At 41.1% G+C, this 17179-nt stretch overlaps 2 protein-coding genes across 5 annotated transcripts in view; one reads left to right on the top strand and one right to left on the bottom strand.

Moving 5' to 3' along the window:
- Window positions 1-17179, top strand: part of C2H11orf54 (chromosome 2 C11orf54 homolog) — a 101330-nt gene that overhangs the window by 33683 nt on the left and 50468 nt on the right. The window lies entirely within an intron of this gene.
- The window catches only part of TAF1D (TATA-box binding protein associated factor, RNA polymerase I subunit D), a 36891-nt gene that overhangs the window by 5533 nt on the left and 14179 nt on the right, over window positions 1-17179 (bottom strand). For all 4 annotated transcript variants that reach the window (XM_056556459.1, XM_056556458.1, XM_056556460.1 and 1 more), the window contains 4 exons: window positions 14841-15027; window positions 12671-13031; window positions 4057-4232; window positions 1184-1229 (listed from right to left, as the gene is read on the bottom strand). In XM_056556459.1, the coding sequence (XP_056412434.1) occupies window positions 1184-1229; window positions 4057-4232; window positions 12671-13031; window positions 14841-15019 (762 nt within the window). In that variant the 5' untranslated portion in view covers window positions 15020-15027. The remainder of the gene's footprint in view (window positions 1-1183; window positions 1230-4056; window positions 4233-12670; window positions 13032-14840; window positions 15028-17179) is intronic.

Raw genomic sequence — 17179 nt, 5'->3', positions numbered from 1 at the left:
GCCAGGACTGGATAATTTGTCTTTCTTAAATAACCAGAATACTACTGAATATGTATTATTGTTATAGAACAAAAGCTACAAAGCTATACATTGCCTATAGAACAGTATCCTAGTAGAAGGAAGTAGATTGATGTAACTTTTTTTTTTTTTTTTGAAAAGTGTTACCGTTTTACACTGATAACATTGGATTTAATACATTGGATTCTGAAGGAATGGGAAATACAAAGGAAGGGCCTAAAAACAGAATAATTTTTTTTTTGTCAAAAAATGCCATGTGTGACACCAGTCTAAAAATGTTCATGAGAACCAGTGTGTTCCCAGTTTCAATGATGTCACCATAAGCCTCCATATTCAAGTGTTGCTTTGATGTATTAACTTTCTACCTCTTCGTGGCTGCAACAGTGAAACATAGCGAATAATCTTTTTTAACATTCAGATGTACTGCTATACAAGAATAGGGGGACAGGGCAGGGCATTATGCTACATGTGGTTCGTGATTGACTACAACAATAAGTTTCATAGGAATGAAATTGACCAATATCAGTGTCAGTCAAGGGGTTGGGGACATTTTTGTATGTCAAGTCAAAATAATTTTTCCCTGTTTTCCAACAACAGACATTTATTGTATTCTAACAGGATAGGTCATAGATTACGCCTTAAATGACTTTGTTGGGAAAGTCTTTTTAAACACCTACAAGTTCTGCCATTGTATTTTCTATTTGATAATCATGTGTGCAACTGGCATCGTCTAAGAATATTTTGCAGCATGGTCATGAAAGTTATAACTGCTGCAGGAGTAGGAACACTTAAAGGGGTACTCCACCCCTAGACATCTTATGCCCTATCCAAAGGACCCTGATGCACCCGGCGTTCATTTAGAGCATTGGGTGCAGCGCTGGAGGCTTGTGACGTCACGGCCACGCCCCTCAATGCAAGTCTCGTCCCCCATCGCCAGTTATACGGCATGGAGCGAAGGAGGATGTCTGGGGTGCCACAGCAGAGATTGCAGGGGTCCCCAGCGGTGGGCCCTCACGATCAGACAGACATCTTATCCCCTATTATCCTATGGATAGGGGATAAGATGTCTAGGGGAGGAGTACCCCTTTAAACCACACAAGCTATAAACCAGAGGATGAACTAAATAGGATAGTGACACCTTACAGATGGTCCTGCTGATACTCACCACAACTTCGACTTCTTCCTCTGCTTCATCTTCATTGAGGTTTTCCCTACAATTAAATGTGAATATGTTCAAACAAACATTGTTTGATAAATTAGAAGACTCAACTAAACAGTCATCAAAACAAGGATCTAAAAGATCTATAATGATAGCAAGAATAGCCTGCTCTGTCCCCCACCATTTCCCCTTAAGACCAGACAGAGTAAGTGGGCACTGTCCGTTGCTTTCTCCATGGCTATAAAAAGACTTGCAGGCAGTGTCAGTGGTTCTCTTCTAGAACAGCTTGGTACCACTGACTTAAAAAGGTGTTATCTGGCATTGAACTTTTTACTCCCTTAAACATGCCCACAAAGTCACCATTTAAAAATACAAATCTGACTTATCTCCTGCCACTCCCCCAGGAATTACTCTCCCTTTCTCTGTTGTGGTGTTCTTCTGCTTCTTGTGGTCTACACGTTACACTATGGCTCAGCTAATTGCTGGCCGCAGTCATGTGCTGACTTGGCTAGTGATCGGCTGGACGGCAGTGTGAGATATTGAGCCTTAATCTTCTTCCTGGTGCCTAGGATCAATATCGCACACTGCTGCCCAGCCTATCACTGGTCAGGGCGGGAAACCGCTGTGGCTATCAATTAGCTGAATGTATTGAGTACCGGTCTTCTTCCTGGTGCCTGGGCTCAATATCTCACACTGCCCCCCAGCCTATCACTGACCAAGGCAAAACATTGAAGTGGCCGACGATTAGCAGAGTTGCAATGAGAAGTGTCTACCACAAGAAGCAGAAAGAGGGCCGCAGTGAAGGACAGGAGGTAGATACCGGAGGCATCAGGAAAATGATGGGAGGCATGTCTGGTCTGTTTTTGTTTTTTTGAAAGGTGGCATTCTGAGCATGTTTAAAAAAAAAAAGAAAAAAAAAAAAAAAACTATAATAAATAAATATATATATATATATATATATATATATATATATATATATTTTTTTTTTTTAAATCACTACCGGACTAGCTACCGGAAGGGCCCTACCTGCTCGTTTTGCTGATCGTTGGGGGTCCAGCACTTAGACTATGACTGATGGAAACTTTTGACATATCAAGATAGATAGAGATATATTTTATTTTATATTATTATATATATTATTATATATATATATCTATCTATCTCTATCTATCTATCTCTATCTATCTATCTCTATCTATCTATCTCTATCTATCTATCTCTATCTATATATATATATATATATATATATATATATATATATATATCTATCTATCTCTATCTATCTCTATCTATCTATATCTATCTATCTCTATCTATCTCTATCTATCTATCTCTATCTATCTCTATCTATCTATCTCTATCTATCTATATATCTATATATATATATCTATATATCTATATATATATATATATCTATCTATCTATATATATCTATCTCTATCTCTATCATATATAATATTTATTTAATGACACACTGTAATTTATGCCTCATTATACAAGCATGCTGGGAATAACTGGCTGAACTAGATAAGTCACAAGGCAAATCCTTGTATGACAATGAACTTCAGTAGCTAAAAACATCCAGAATATTTCTTATAGACCTCAAACAAAGCAGGTTACTATCCAAAAGCGAAAGATAGCGACACGGACATCTGGAAGCCACAGAGTTTGCAGAACACATGCCCAGGTAAGAAAGCTTTGTGTTATCTCTTATTACAGCACCAGAATCCATGTGGTCTGGCCACTAGAATAACTTCCAAATTCTACAAGCAAGGGCAGAAAGACTCGAGTAGTGTAATATTTGTGGATAAGGTTTAACTAATAGAAAAAATCAACCAGATAGCCTTACAAATAATGTCATAATGTTTAACCAGCACATATTAAAAATTGGGAATAATAATCTGTCACTATGTTTACTCCCCCAAAAAATGCTGTTATGGCTGCATAGGTGACACAATTCTGAATTCAGAGTACAGAGCAAAGAAAACTACACATTCAGAACTTATATTTCTAAACTACCAATAATATGTACTCTATGGAAAAATGGATAAAATGTATGTTTTGAATGTTTACCACTCGGGACTAGAAGGAAAAGGTTTCCTTTTAGGGTAGAATAGTTTATGCTCAGCAGGATTCTTACCTTGCTCTGGATCAATAGAAGGAAACCAAAGTTTTACAGTTACCCATAACACATCCCATTCAACTACATTTTCTCCCAGCCTTTAGCTAAACCTGATTACATGTGTGTTTTCTACCATATAAACTATGCACATATGCACTGCTTTACCTATCCAGCCATAACAGCTATTTGTGGGGGTAAAGCATAGTGACAGAAATCACCCAGTAGAGTGTGGCGGTAGTTCGTTAAATTAACTTTAAAAATTTTAATGAATTGTTAAACTCACATATTAAATATTTGTCACAGAAAAATCCAGAGATGTATATCTGGGTCAGCACAGCCACTTGATTTTAAGGCTGCAGCTACAAGATTTTTTAAACTTTCTAGACTGGGGGATGAAGAAGATCCTCCTTTCCATCTTAAAGGGGTACTCCGCCGCTCAGCGTTTGGAACAAACTGTTCCGAACGCTGGAGCGTGTGACGTCATAGCCCCACCCCCTCAATGCAAGTCTATGGGAGTGGGCATGACGGCTGCCACGCCCCCTCCCATAGACTTACATAGAGGGGGCGGGGTGTGATGTCATGAGGGGCAGGGCTATGACATCACAAGCTCCCGGTGCCGGCTCCAGGTTCGGAACAGTTTGTTCCAAACGCTGAGCAGCGGAGTACCCCTTTAACTAATGGCATGACGCTTTTATGATAAGTAGGGGACCTCTGGGATCTCCATGGTCCTAAAAATGTAGGCAACATAAATTCTTACCCAGGCTCTGAAATGGGTGATAAAGGACCATCTTCATCCAAATAAGAGTATTTCCTCATTTGAAAGTTTTCATTCTCCAAATCTTCATCCATTTTCATGTCCTTTAGAGACTCTTTCAGGCTGCGTTCATATTTGAGATTTTTTATATGGTTCAGAAATCCACCCAAAACAAATTGCTGGATAAAAGAAAAATCACATAATTAGGAACTAATAACTTCAGGAGACAATACAGAACTGGTTCATCAAGTGGTAGTGGCTTGCACTATTACTCCATGACCTAAATACATTACAATTGGTTGTATAACTAAAATATGTAAAAAAAAAAAAACATGTTAAGGCTATGCTTATTTTACATTTTATTTCCAATGCATTTCCAATTATTTTATTTTCACCCTATTTCCAATGCATTTTTCAAATGATGCCAGTTTAGTTCTATTTAATGAGCCAGTGGATGAATTACAAATGGATAATAATCGGTGGGCTGTACCATTCTATAGCACTGACAGGGGTGAATCCCTGTAAGAAGGGTTGTGAGCAGAATTATATACATAAGTATATTAGAAAACTGGAGACATTCTAATTCTTCTGGTCTTCAAGAACCAATTGCAGATAAAGGGGAAGTATGCACTGGGGTCATCGGTTGACTAGCGGCAGCAACATGTGCTCTATGTATGGAGACATCATTGTGGTTTTATTTTCACCCTATTTCCTTCCAATCTGCAATTTATTCCAAAAAGGTGTCAGAAAACTCCTTCAAATAAACCAACACAAATCTTACCCCAAACATTGAACAAAAAGGCTTTCCTAATTTTCTTTTTTTACTATTCTACCACAGTCCTCTGTTCTTCTTTAAATTTGTACATCACCCATGAAAAGAGACTACATGCAAAGCAAGTAAAGCAAAGTAATGAAAAAAGAAACAAAAAACTGCCCATTTGTCTGCAGGTTGGGTGCGGTTTTACATCTAAGTTCCATAGAAGTGAATGGAGCCAAGTTTTAACAGAAGCAAAACCAGGAACTCAATAGGGATATAGGTTGAACTTGATGAACTGTTTTTTTTTTTTAACCCTATGAACTATGTTAAACAGTGCACTCCAAAAATGTACAAATCTCTATTTTAACACTTAAATAGAGCATACATAAGACTTAAAAACAATTAAAAAGCTCCTAACAAGCTGCAGGGATGTGGAAATGTAATAAATAAACTACTTGTCCAAGGGACTAAAACAGAACACAATCTACTTGTCCCACATGAAAATCCACTTGTCCTGGTAGATAAAATAGTACGTAAATAAGGTCTTTATTAGTTTCTACACTTTCGTTTTTAGCTCCTCGCCCTATAATAGTCATAACTCCTATTTTTCCATCTACAGACCCATATGATGCTTGTTTTTTGTGGGACCAATTATTCTTTGTAAGGACACCTTTCATTTTTCCATAACTTATGCTCTGAAACTAAAAAAACTAAAATATTTTTTGTGAGGTGAAATTTTTTTTTCGACATTCACCTTGTGGTCAAACTGACATTATTTTAATACTTTAGGTCAGCCTGATTACACCAATACCAAATGTGTTTAGTTTTGTCATATTTTACTAATACATTTTTTTTTTTTTTACTTTTCAAAAAAAAAAAAATAATTCCTGATCCCTATAAAAAAAATAAAAAAATTCCCATATACTGCGCAGTATGATGGCTAATTTTTTGGTCCGTGATCTGCTGTTTGTATGTGCATATTGATCTGACTTTTTGAACACTTTTATTTTTTCTGGGATATGAGGTTATAAACCTAAAAAACACAATTCTGTGTTTTTTTTTTTTTTACATTAACGCCATTGGCAATACGAGGTACATAAAGTTATATTTTAATAGTTCAGACAATTACGCATGCGCCAATGCCAAATAAGTTTATTTTTATTCTGTTTACATATTTTTATATGGAAAACGGGAAAAGGAGGTGATATAAACGTTTAATATGGAATGGGTTAACGGGTGTTTTTTTAAAACTTTTATAAAACTTTTTTTTTATATACACTATTAGGAGGAATCGTTAGATTACTCATACAGATCAATGCAGTTCTATTGAACTCCATTTATTAGGTTCATTTGGTTGAGCCTGAGCTCAAGGCAGGCTAAATCAAATGCAGATCCACTGGAGCAGCCATGAATGCTGAGGTAAGCCCTCCACAGTGGATAGTGGATCCACCCCACTAGACCACCAGGGATGGTTAACAGGTCCCTTTAGACGCTGATGTCAACTTTGACAGCGGCGATCTAAAGGGTTAATAGCCACCCGCGGTGATTGCTGCATGCCGGGCTATTAGCGGCAGCCCCCGGCTACTGAAATCAGTCGAGGGTCGCTGGGTATGGAGCAGGCTCCATACACCCTGAGTCGGTGTGAGGTGCAGACTTTCGTCCCATGCAACCTCCCTGGGAGACAGTCTCTTTTCCTCTAAGTAAACCGGTCCTTCCAACTTCCAGGACAGGGTGGAACTGATTTTGGAAACATTTTTCTGTTCCAGAATAACTCCTTTAATCTTTTGCTCAAAGACATGCCAATCTTTTACATTAGAAAATATAACAACATGCACAGTACCAGTGTATTAAAGCACAATCACAGTAACTAGCAGACTACATATATCTTATTAACCCCTAGAGGACGCAGCGCATATAGGTATGTCCTGGGCGCCTGGGACTTAGCGAACCAGGACATACATGTACGTCTGTGTCCCATTGTAGTTATGAAGCAAGTGCAGGAGCTGCGTTCACATCATGGACTGCTATACTCTCGCGCTGATGTCCACCATTAACCCCTCAGATTCCATGATCAATAATGTTCATGGCAATGCAGCGGTTCCAGCGGCTGATCTGATAGCCGTGCCACAGTAGCAGGGATCAGATCAGCCAAGGTGGCAGACAGAGTTCTCCTTACCTGCCCAGGGATGTGGAATTCCTATCGCCCGACGCCAGGGACAAGCAGTTTTGGGCGCCGGGCAGGTGAATTTGTCCAGCCCTTAGCCCGGCTTCGGGCAAGCAGGGCCGGACCTGACAAGCGCGGCGGCGATCTGCAGACTGTATGGAGCGGGCTCCCGACTCGTGCCCGCTCCATACTCTGCAGCCCCCGGCTGTTTTCAGTAGCCGGGGGCTGCCGATAATAGCCAGCAGCTTTGACAGCGGCGATCTAAAGGGTTAATAGCCAGCCGCGGCGATCGCCGCATGCTGGCTATTAACCCTTTAGATCGCCGCTGTCAAAGCTGACAGCAGCGTCTAAAGGGACATGTGAATGCTCCCTGGTGGGCTAGTGTGGTGGATCGCCCCCCCCCCCGCAGCGCGATCGCGGGGGGAGATCCACTATAGAGGTAGCCGGAGGGCTTACCTCTGTTCCCTCCTGTCCCGGCTCTGTCATTGATAGATCCTGGCTGGACCAGGCTCTATCAATGGATCACAGAGCACACAGATTAATAGAGTTCAATAGAATCTATTCATCTGTCTGAGGAATCTAATGATTCCTCATAAGTCTAATAAAGTGTAAAAAAAAAAAAAAAGTTTTAATATAAGTTTGAAAGACAGACATTAACCCAGTGGTCTTCAAACTGTGGCCCTCCAGATGTTACAAAATTACAATTCCCAGCATGCCAGGGCAGCTGTTGGCTGTCCGGGCATGCTAGGAGTTGTAGTTTTGCAACATCTGGAGGGCCACAGTTAGAAGACCGCTGCATTAACCCCTTCCATGTTAAAAGTTCAAATCACCCCCTTTTCCTATATGAAAACATGCAAACATAATAAAAATAAACATATTTGGTATCGCTTCGTGCGTAATTGTACAACCTATTAAAATATAAAATTATGTATCCCGTACGGTAAATGTAAAAAAATACCAAACCACAGAATTGCAATTTTTATAATATCCCAGAAAAAAAAAGTTAAAAAGCGATTAAAAAGTCAGATCAATACCAAAATGGTACAGATACAAAAAAACTGATTATGGCGCAAAAAATTAGCCCTCATACAGCCTGGTATGCGGAAAAAAAATAAAGCTACAGGGGTTAAAAAAAATGGCAATTAGAAAAATTAGAAAAAGTTCAGAATTAGTAAAACATGACGTAAACGATACAAATCTGGTATTGCTGTAATTAGGCGCCTAAACTATAAAACTAACATGTTACCTTAACCACAAGGTAAATGGCGCAGAAAAGAAAAACCACCAAATCTGCTAAATTATCTTTTACTATTTCACTTCCCTAAAAAAAAATAAAAAAAAAATATATATATATATATATTTATTTATTTTATTTTTTTTTGTTTCAGAGAATATGTTATTGAAAAATTTAAAGGTATCATTATAGTAGGTGGTTATGGCTATTATAGGGCGAGGAGGAAAATAGGAGAGCGTAAAAGCGAAAAATTGGCCCGGACAAGTGGATCGTCATGAGGGACAAGTAGATTTTGCTCCATTTTAGTCCTGTGGACAAGTAGTTTTTTATAAAATTTCCACACCCCTGCTGCCTCCTACCACCATCATGGGGTCTTCTTCACCGGTCTGCCTTTGAGCAGTCCAGACAAGTAGATCACAGAAAACACTGATGAGTGCTATGTCTATGCATAGCACTGATCAGTATTTGCAATCTAAAGATTGCAATATTTAGCCCCCTGTGAATAAACCCCTCACACATTAAAAAAAATTATAAATAAATCAACATACTTGGTATCACCGCATGCAGAAATGCCCGTTCTTTTAAATTATAATGTTAATGATCCTGTATGGTGAACGGCGTAAACGTAAAAAATAATAACAGTCTAAAATTGCTGCTTTTAAGTCACATCACATTCCAGAAAAAAATAAAAAAGTACGGTAATCAAAAAAGTCACATATAAGCAAAAGTGGTAACAATAAAAACTACAGATCACAGCGCAAAAAGTAAGCCATCATCCAGCCCCGTATATGGAATTCAAAATAGGGCAATTTTAACATACAAATTTTGTAAAAAAATTTGGAGTTTTTAAAAGTAGTACAATAATAGAAACGTGTGTAAAGATGGGCATAATTTTAGTTGCATTGACTCACAGAATAAAGAGAACATATCAGTTTTACAATAAAGTCCCCAACATAAAAACAAAAATCCCCAAAATTTGCAAAACTGTGGTTTTCTTATCAATTTCCTACCATTAATAATAATTTTTCAGGTTGCTCCTTAGTTTTTATGGTAAAATAAAAAGGTGTCATTACAAAGAACAATTGTCATCCAAAAAGCAAGCCCTCACATGGGTCTGTAAGGGGGTTGGGGGATTGGGGTATTAAAACACTTATGCCTCTTAAAAGATCAGGAGGAAAAAACGAAAACGCCAGAAATGAAAATTTCCTGTGTCCTCAGGGACAAAAATAAAAAATAAAAAGTTTTCCACATCTGATAGCTCTTTGAAATACCTTTCTAAAGATACCTCATTTGTCCAAATTGGGCCAGCCGTTCTCCGGTGATTGTCGCCCGGATCAGTAAGCAGCCAGGTCATAGAGACTACATTTCCCATGACTCCCTGCTTCCTGTAAGCTGCTGCCCTCCCCACTCCCTCACATGTTCTGCCCCCGTCCAATAGGAGAGCAGTCTGCAGCCGCATGCTCACGGCACATACTAGCTATGAAAACACACTGCTTACATAGCTAGAATCTACAATGCAGGAGCCGGAGCATGGAGGAAGAAGTAAATCTAACTGAAAATAGTAAAACACAAACCTTTCCCTATAAAGCAATGTTGTCTAACAGGGGTGTCTCTAGATGTTGTAACACTACAACTCCCAGCATGCCTTGACCGCATCTTGCTGCCCGGTCATGCTGGGAGTTGCAGGAGTGCCTCCAGCTGTTGCAAGACTACAACTCCCAGCAGGCCCAGACAGCTGAAGGCTGTCTGGGCATGCTGGGTGTTTTAGTTTGGCAACAGCTGGAGGCACATTGGTTGGGAAACGCTGTTCTAAAAGGTAAATTTTATGTAATTTTTTGTCAAAGTTACTCAAATACCTTAGCCAGCACGCAGAACTGGCTCTATTACGTTATATTTTACATTATTTGCATAAATGTTACGCAAATATCGTAGCCAGCCAGCAGGACTGGCTTTTATGCTATATTTTACGTTATTTGCGTAACTTTTACGCAAATAACGTAGCCGCCCGGGATGTAATGGGGTAGAGTGCGCAGCCAGCCCATCATTTACGCTTTCTTGCCGACAGCGCAGCAGAGGAGGAGTTGATTAGGCAGCGAGCACCTGCGCACAAACACATAGGCTGTGGCCCTGAAACGCCCCTACTGTGTGCTGAGCCAATCAAGAACTTATGAATAGTTATGAGGTGGGAGGAGAGGGGCTGGCGCGACGAGCGGCCGGGGGAGTGCAGGGATTTACGGGTATTAGTGACGTAGCGTCAACCAAGATGGCGGCCCCATAGGGAATAATAGGTCAACGCTACAAGCATTAGGGGACCAGGAAGCGACTTACGGTGGCGGCATTGCGGTGAAACGGGGCAAGACAGGTAATACAACCCAATTAATTACTTGCCTAACTTCCAATTTAATGACATAAGAGCCGTATTTAATCAGTGCTGCAGATGTCCTTTAAGGGGTTAAAGCCTGTGTTTACGCTACAGTAGGTGTATGTACCTTTTTGATAACATCCTTACTGGCAGCGAGACCCAAAACAAGCAGTCCTAAGTAATATTTTGGAATGTGAAAGACTGATCTGTTCTCCTCCTGAAGAAATGATTTCCATATTCTTTCTTACAGCACAGACAGAGACTGTACCCCAGGAGTTCTGCATCCTTAAAGGGGAACTCCGCTGCTCAGTGTTTGGAACAAACTGTTCCGAACGCTGGAGTCAGCAGCTCGTGATGTCATAGCCCCGCCCCCTCGTTATGTCATGCTCCGCCCCCTCAATGCAAGTCTATGGGAGGATGCGGGTGTGATGTCATGAGGGGGCGGAGCTATGATGTCACGAGCGCCCGGCACCATCTCCAGTGTTCAGAACAGTTTGTTCCAAACGCTGAGCAGCGGACTACCCCTTTAAGCTTGTCTCCACAGACACTCAGAATAGAAGTTAAATTCCATGAAAACCACAGCCTTACTTGTGATTAATCAGTCAATTATCTTCCTTCTACTTCAATCCACACTCTCCTTCAGGCTTGAAAAATGGCTTTATTACCCCTTACAACTGCAACACTTGGAAGTCCTCTATGTAAACCACAACTCCCAGCATGCTAATTGGGAAACACTGATCTATGGCATACCACAATCTAGAAAGCAAGCATATATACATAGTGCAGACCGTCTTCTGTGTAAACATTTATTTCATTATCCTCACAACCACACAGTTAAAAATAAGCACTGATCACATTTTTTAAATCTACAGCATTTAGGCTATACTACACAACCTAAGTGTCCCCAGGATTGCCTGCCTTAATAATGTACATTTTAGAGGAAATCTGTCAGTGTCACCTGCACTAACCTATCGGTACAGAAGGCAGTGCAGGAGACACTGATGATAACCATACTTATCTGATCCCGTTCTCCTGCTATCTACTGTTTCAGGGACGACTTGTGCATGGGCAGAGACTCCGGATGTTACCGCTGCTGTTTGCTAGTAGCGGGACCCAGCAGAAAAGCAGCAGCGGAGATGTCAGAAAGCTCCTCCCATGCACCAAGTTGGCCCCGGAACGAAAGATACAGAGGAAAATAGTGGGAGAACTGCAGCACGGAACGAGATCAGGTAAGTATGGTTGCCATCAGTGTCACTGCAGTGACTGTGGAGATAATATTGTATGTTTGTAGATACACTGTTTCGATGTACTGCCTGTTTGGATGTGGAGAAAAAGATCTATGCGGACTAGTTTAACCCTGTAGAGCACTACCTGTCTGTAATGACCGGTTAGTGCAGTTGACCTTGATGGCAGATTTCCTTTAAATTTGTGATCCAAGCATAAGATTAAAAAGCGCTTGAGTATAACTGAATAAACTTTCCAGTTTTACACAGAAGGTGGTCAGCACTATGTATATATAATCTCTCTTCCTAGATTGTGCTATGCCTGAAAAGATTCTCAAGTGATAAGGTGGTGATGCAATTATGATGGAATGAAAAACAGAGCTAATTTCTTAGAAAAAAAAAAAACATCACCACATGTCCTCAGGTTGTATGTGGTATTGCAGCTCAGTTCCACTAAAGTGAATGGAGCCAATCTGTAATACTACACACAACCTGAGGACAGGTGTGGTGCAGTTTTTGGAAGAAAGTTTCTCTGTTTTTCTCTTCTTGGATAACCCAACAGTTTTTGAGTGCTCAGCCTCTACACAGTGTATGTTTGAATATCATATAGGGGTTATCCTGTTTAGGATGAGCCAAAACAGAGAGCTGCTAAAATAAGCAATTGCTTCAAGGTAGATTAGACATGACCATGTATTGAATGGCTGCCTATTTAGGGTCTATTTACACGTATAGTATTCTGTGCAGATTTGAAGCTGTGTTCAGTCATTGAGTTTACATTGAGATCTGCAGCAGAAAATACTGCGCATCAAATCTGCGCAGAATACTGTACGTGTGAATAGACCATTAAGGGATATCTTGTGCCGAGACAGTGCTTTACCTCATATTCAAAATACAACTTGAACGGCAGATGCTTCAATGGTGTAAAGTGAAATTGTATTCCTTGGTCAATCAGTCGGCGCCTTCTCTCCTCCGAGGAAATGGAATAAAATTTTCTTTTAGTAAATCCTTTTAGTGATCCTTTGCTTGTGGTGAAGTACTTCTTTACTCTTTTTCGCTTTTTTTTAATCTTCCTCCACTTACGACTAGGCTTTTTTAAATAATCTGCAATTTTTTGGCCCATGGGTAAATAGTCGGAAGAGTCATCTGAAGTAATGTTCATGAAACTGGATGTCTGTTCCTTATCGCTTCGTATTCTTCTAGTCCTAGTGGGTGAATATGTTCTTGGATCCTGGAACAAGCTATTAAAAGAAAAAAATGTTTTACGATTTCAAAAGAATATGCTTAAAATGTGACATTTGTTGAAAGGCTAGGATTGTGTGAGAATAAGGGAGGATATCTATGAGGACATATACAGCAAACACAACAAATGAGAGTACACAGACATATCCATTTCGGCCTAGTGTTGATCCAGCGCTAGGCAAAATATCCATGAGATGGGGCAAAAATTCCTTCTTGGCAAATAGAATAAATACCCGGATCAATGTTTGACTGAAGTCACCAGATATGATGGCTAATGCAAAAGACCTTCAAAAAATTATGTATATATTACATTAAAGGTGTTCTTTCACTACTATTGACATCACATCACTGTGGTGGTCATCATTTGCTCCGAAAAAAAAAAAAAAAAAAAAAAAAAAAAAAAAGAAAAGAATGGAGCTCTGATAAAGAGTGGTGGTGTGTAAATGGTACTAGTAGAAGACAGGTGCCATTTGTAAAAAAAAAAAAAAAAAAAAAAAAAAAAAAAATATTTAAGGTTCTTTAGGCTTGGACTGTGCTTAAATGAAAACTCTATATATACTCACCTGCCCAGTCACAGCCGAGCAGAACTTTTTTTTTTTTTTTTTTTTTTTTTTTTTTTTTTTTTTTTTACACTTTTTACACTTTTTACAGTTGATTGTTAATACTGTGCAGTGCTATGTATAGGACACAGCACTGCTCAGTATTATCGGTGATCTTCTGCTCTGGCCTGCTCGATCTCAGACCAGAGCAGAAGACCCCGGGAGACGGCCGGAGCCAGGTGAGGGGACCTCCGGCCGCCATGCTGGATGATCGGATTCCCGCAGCAGTGCTGCAGGTGATCCAATCATCCATTCAAACTACCGCAATGCCGCAATCTGTATTGATCACGGCATCGGAGGGGTTAATGGCGGACATCTGCGCAATCGCGGATGTCCGCCATTACCGGCGGGTCCCTGGTTGCTGATATCAGCCGGGACCTGCCGGGCATGACGTGAGCACCGCTCCGCTCGCGATCATGTCGGCGCGTAAATGTACGTCATGGTGCGCTAAGTACCACGTCACCATGACGTACATTTACGTCCATTGTCGTTAAGGGGTTAATTGACTAGTGACAATGTCTCGGACTGCACTGCAACCTGAGACGTCACTCATCATGCTGTTAAAAAACATTGGGGCAGAAATCACAGAATTGCGAGATCACCATCAAAACACAGATACAGACACTGTATTATGAACTACACTAACTTTACAGCCCCTGTAGCACAGTCAAACAAAAATCCTGGAACACCCCTTTAAGCTGCTCACTACCAACAATTATTTGTAGGTCATGGTAAAAATTCAGTGAAAATCTGTCAATTTCGGGTAAGGTAAGAGAAATAACTGACTAGCCCTCAATTTCTTTGATGCAACAAGGCAAAGTTTGATGTATGAATTGCTAGGGACTGAAGGTATTTTCAAATACAAAGGTGCATTCTGTTCAGTGAGAGAAATTGTTAAACAGTAAGGGTTCATTCAAATCGCCATTGGGCTCTGTTAGGTGGAGTTCAGTCAGCAGTTCCGTCAAGTTTAGCAGAGAAAAAAAATTATGCAAGCACAATTTGTTTCTCCGCTAAACGCTTGTAAAATTACCGGATCACTGACAGACCCTATACAAGTGATTGTGGTTCGTTGGGACCCTGCAGTAGCCGTTTGCATCTGACCCGTTTCAGGGTCTATTCGGCTCAAGAAGAAAAAAAAAAAAAAGAAGAACGGACCCTGAACAGGTCGGATGCAAAGGGCAACGTGAACCTAGCCTAACAACATTTTACCTGTCATCACTGGAGCAGGTCTCATTTGTGGTGGGGAAGTTCCCACTTTCTGGTCTATGTTCTGAATCAGTGATGAGCTCCTGGCCGTCAGGATACTCCTCATTGCCTTCAGCTGAGCTAATGGCCAGCTCACACTCTAGATTTGGATGATCCATTCTTGGGGTTTCAGAGGACCACATCTATCATCCTAGGCAGAGAACAAAATGATAACATTTTACAAAATAGGATATAGGTAGGATAAAACCTGCGAGAAGGTTTACATTTCTATAGCTGGATACACAGTTCACTGGTTATCACGATTAATGCATTTCTGGTGACATAATAAGAGGTTCTACAAAAATAAATATATGATTAGGCTGATCACAGTATACACAGTTCTACCAAACTAGGCTTCTTTTTACCGACAACAAGTCATGTATGAACAGCCCAACTCTATTTACAGTGGGGCAATAAAGCATTTAGTCAGCCATTAATTGTGCTCCCACTTAAAAAGATGAGAGAGGCCTGTAATTTTCATCATAGGTATACCTCAACTACGAGAGCAGGGGTGTGGAAATGTAATAAAAAACTACTTGTCCACGGGACTAAAAACCAGTGCTGTGGAGTCGGACGAAATTTGGGGTACCCGGAGTCGGAGTCGGCAAACAATGCACCAACTCCGACTCGTGCCAAATTTAGATTGGAATAAAAAAAAGCTAGTTTAAATGTCCCAATTCACAAAAAGTTATAATTAATGAATTCTCTGTAAGAATAAAGACCAGTGCATGTAGTTTCTCATGTAACCGCAAAACGAACACGTTAAGTGACCGTGAAGAAGCATGCTTTTCATGTGCTTCACTATATGGCACACAACGCACAATTAGGAGCGTCAATACTTATACTTTCCATAGTGTTGTGTTCTGCTGTTACAGGGAACCCATGGGTAACCTAGCCTCTCACTGATAAGAGATTAAGGAAATATGTTTTTTGCAGGACTAGACAGTTGTATAAGTGAAGGGAATGGAGGGTCAATAGTTCAAGACTGAAGCTGTAAACTATTGGAAAAACTGTTACCATTCAGCTAAGGCTATAAAAACTTGTAAACTCGATAGTTAGCTTAAAGGGGTACTCCGCCCCTAGACATCACGAGGTGGAGAGCCATGACGTAACGATGCTCCGGCCCCTGTATCGCCCATCATTACGCACAGAGCAAACTCGCTCTGTGCAGTAATGACAGCGCGGTGCCGCAGCAGCGGGACCCCGACGATCTGACATCTTATCCCCTATCCTTTTGGAAAGGTGATAAGATGTCAGATCGCCGGGTCCCGCTGCTGGGGACCCCTGGGATCACCGCTGCGGCACCGCGCGCTCATTACTGCACAGAGCGAGTTCGCTCTGTGCGTAATGACGTGATGTAACGGGCCGGAGCATCGTTACATCACGGCTCCGCCCCTCATGATGTCACAGCCCGCCCCCTCAATACAAGTCTATGGGAAGGGGCGTGGGGGTCGTCACACCCCCTGCCATAGACTTGCATTAAAGGAGAAGTCCCATGTAGAAAAAGTATTGTGTTTTAAATGCAGAAGCAAAAGTTATATCACTTTGTAAATCACTGACTTCACCCATCTTGTATATAAAACCTGTTTTTCTAGCTTCTTCGTTCAGAGAGGAAGTTCAGCAGCTCCCTGTTCTGATGACTTGCGACCCCCCATTGAGCTGCATTATGCTGGGGGCCGTGATGTCACAATTTCCCATAGTTCTGCAGCTTAGCCAGCTCTGTGCACAGCAAGGGCACCTCCCATGTGCAGCTTCAGCCAATCATAGAAGCCCCAGTGAGCTGAGCAAGCGTCTTCATCTCCTCAGCAGGGAAGCATCTGACAGCCAGCTCAGTGTTTATAAGAGCAAGAACAATGTCCCGAGAAGAAGCAGAGGGGGAGGGGGAGATCCCTGCTTTCCCCTGCACTGATTACAATCTGACAGCAGGTCAGTCTGAAAGAACAATGTCCTGAGAATAGAAGCAGGGGGAGGGGAAACACTGAACCTGCTGTTAGGAAAGTGATCAGTGTCTAGGTCAGTGTATCCCAACCAGGGTGCCTTCAGCTATTGCAAAACCAAAACTCCCAGGCATGCTGGGAGTTGTAGTTTCACAACAGCTGGAGGCACCCTGGTTAGGAAGCACTGGTCTAGGCTGGGCTACTTCTATGATGAACTGAAAGGCATTATGGGAGACAGGAAGTCAGGGACCTCCATGGACCAGGAAGTACCGATCTTTCAAAGGGGATTGCAGGAGAAGGGAGAGGGTGAGATACATGAGGAGCAGATTGCATCAGCTCACCATTCTGACACTTTCACATGATATT

This window comes from Hyla sarda, chromosome 2, assembly GCF_029499605.1.
Source record: "Hyla sarda isolate aHylSar1 chromosome 2, aHylSar1.hap1, whole genome shotgun sequence".
Taxonomy (NCBI): Eukaryota; Metazoa; Chordata; class Amphibia; order Anura; family Hylidae; genus Hyla; species Hyla sarda.
Note: the sequence above shows the minus strand (reverse complement) of the source record. Positions and strands in the feature narration are given on the sequence as shown.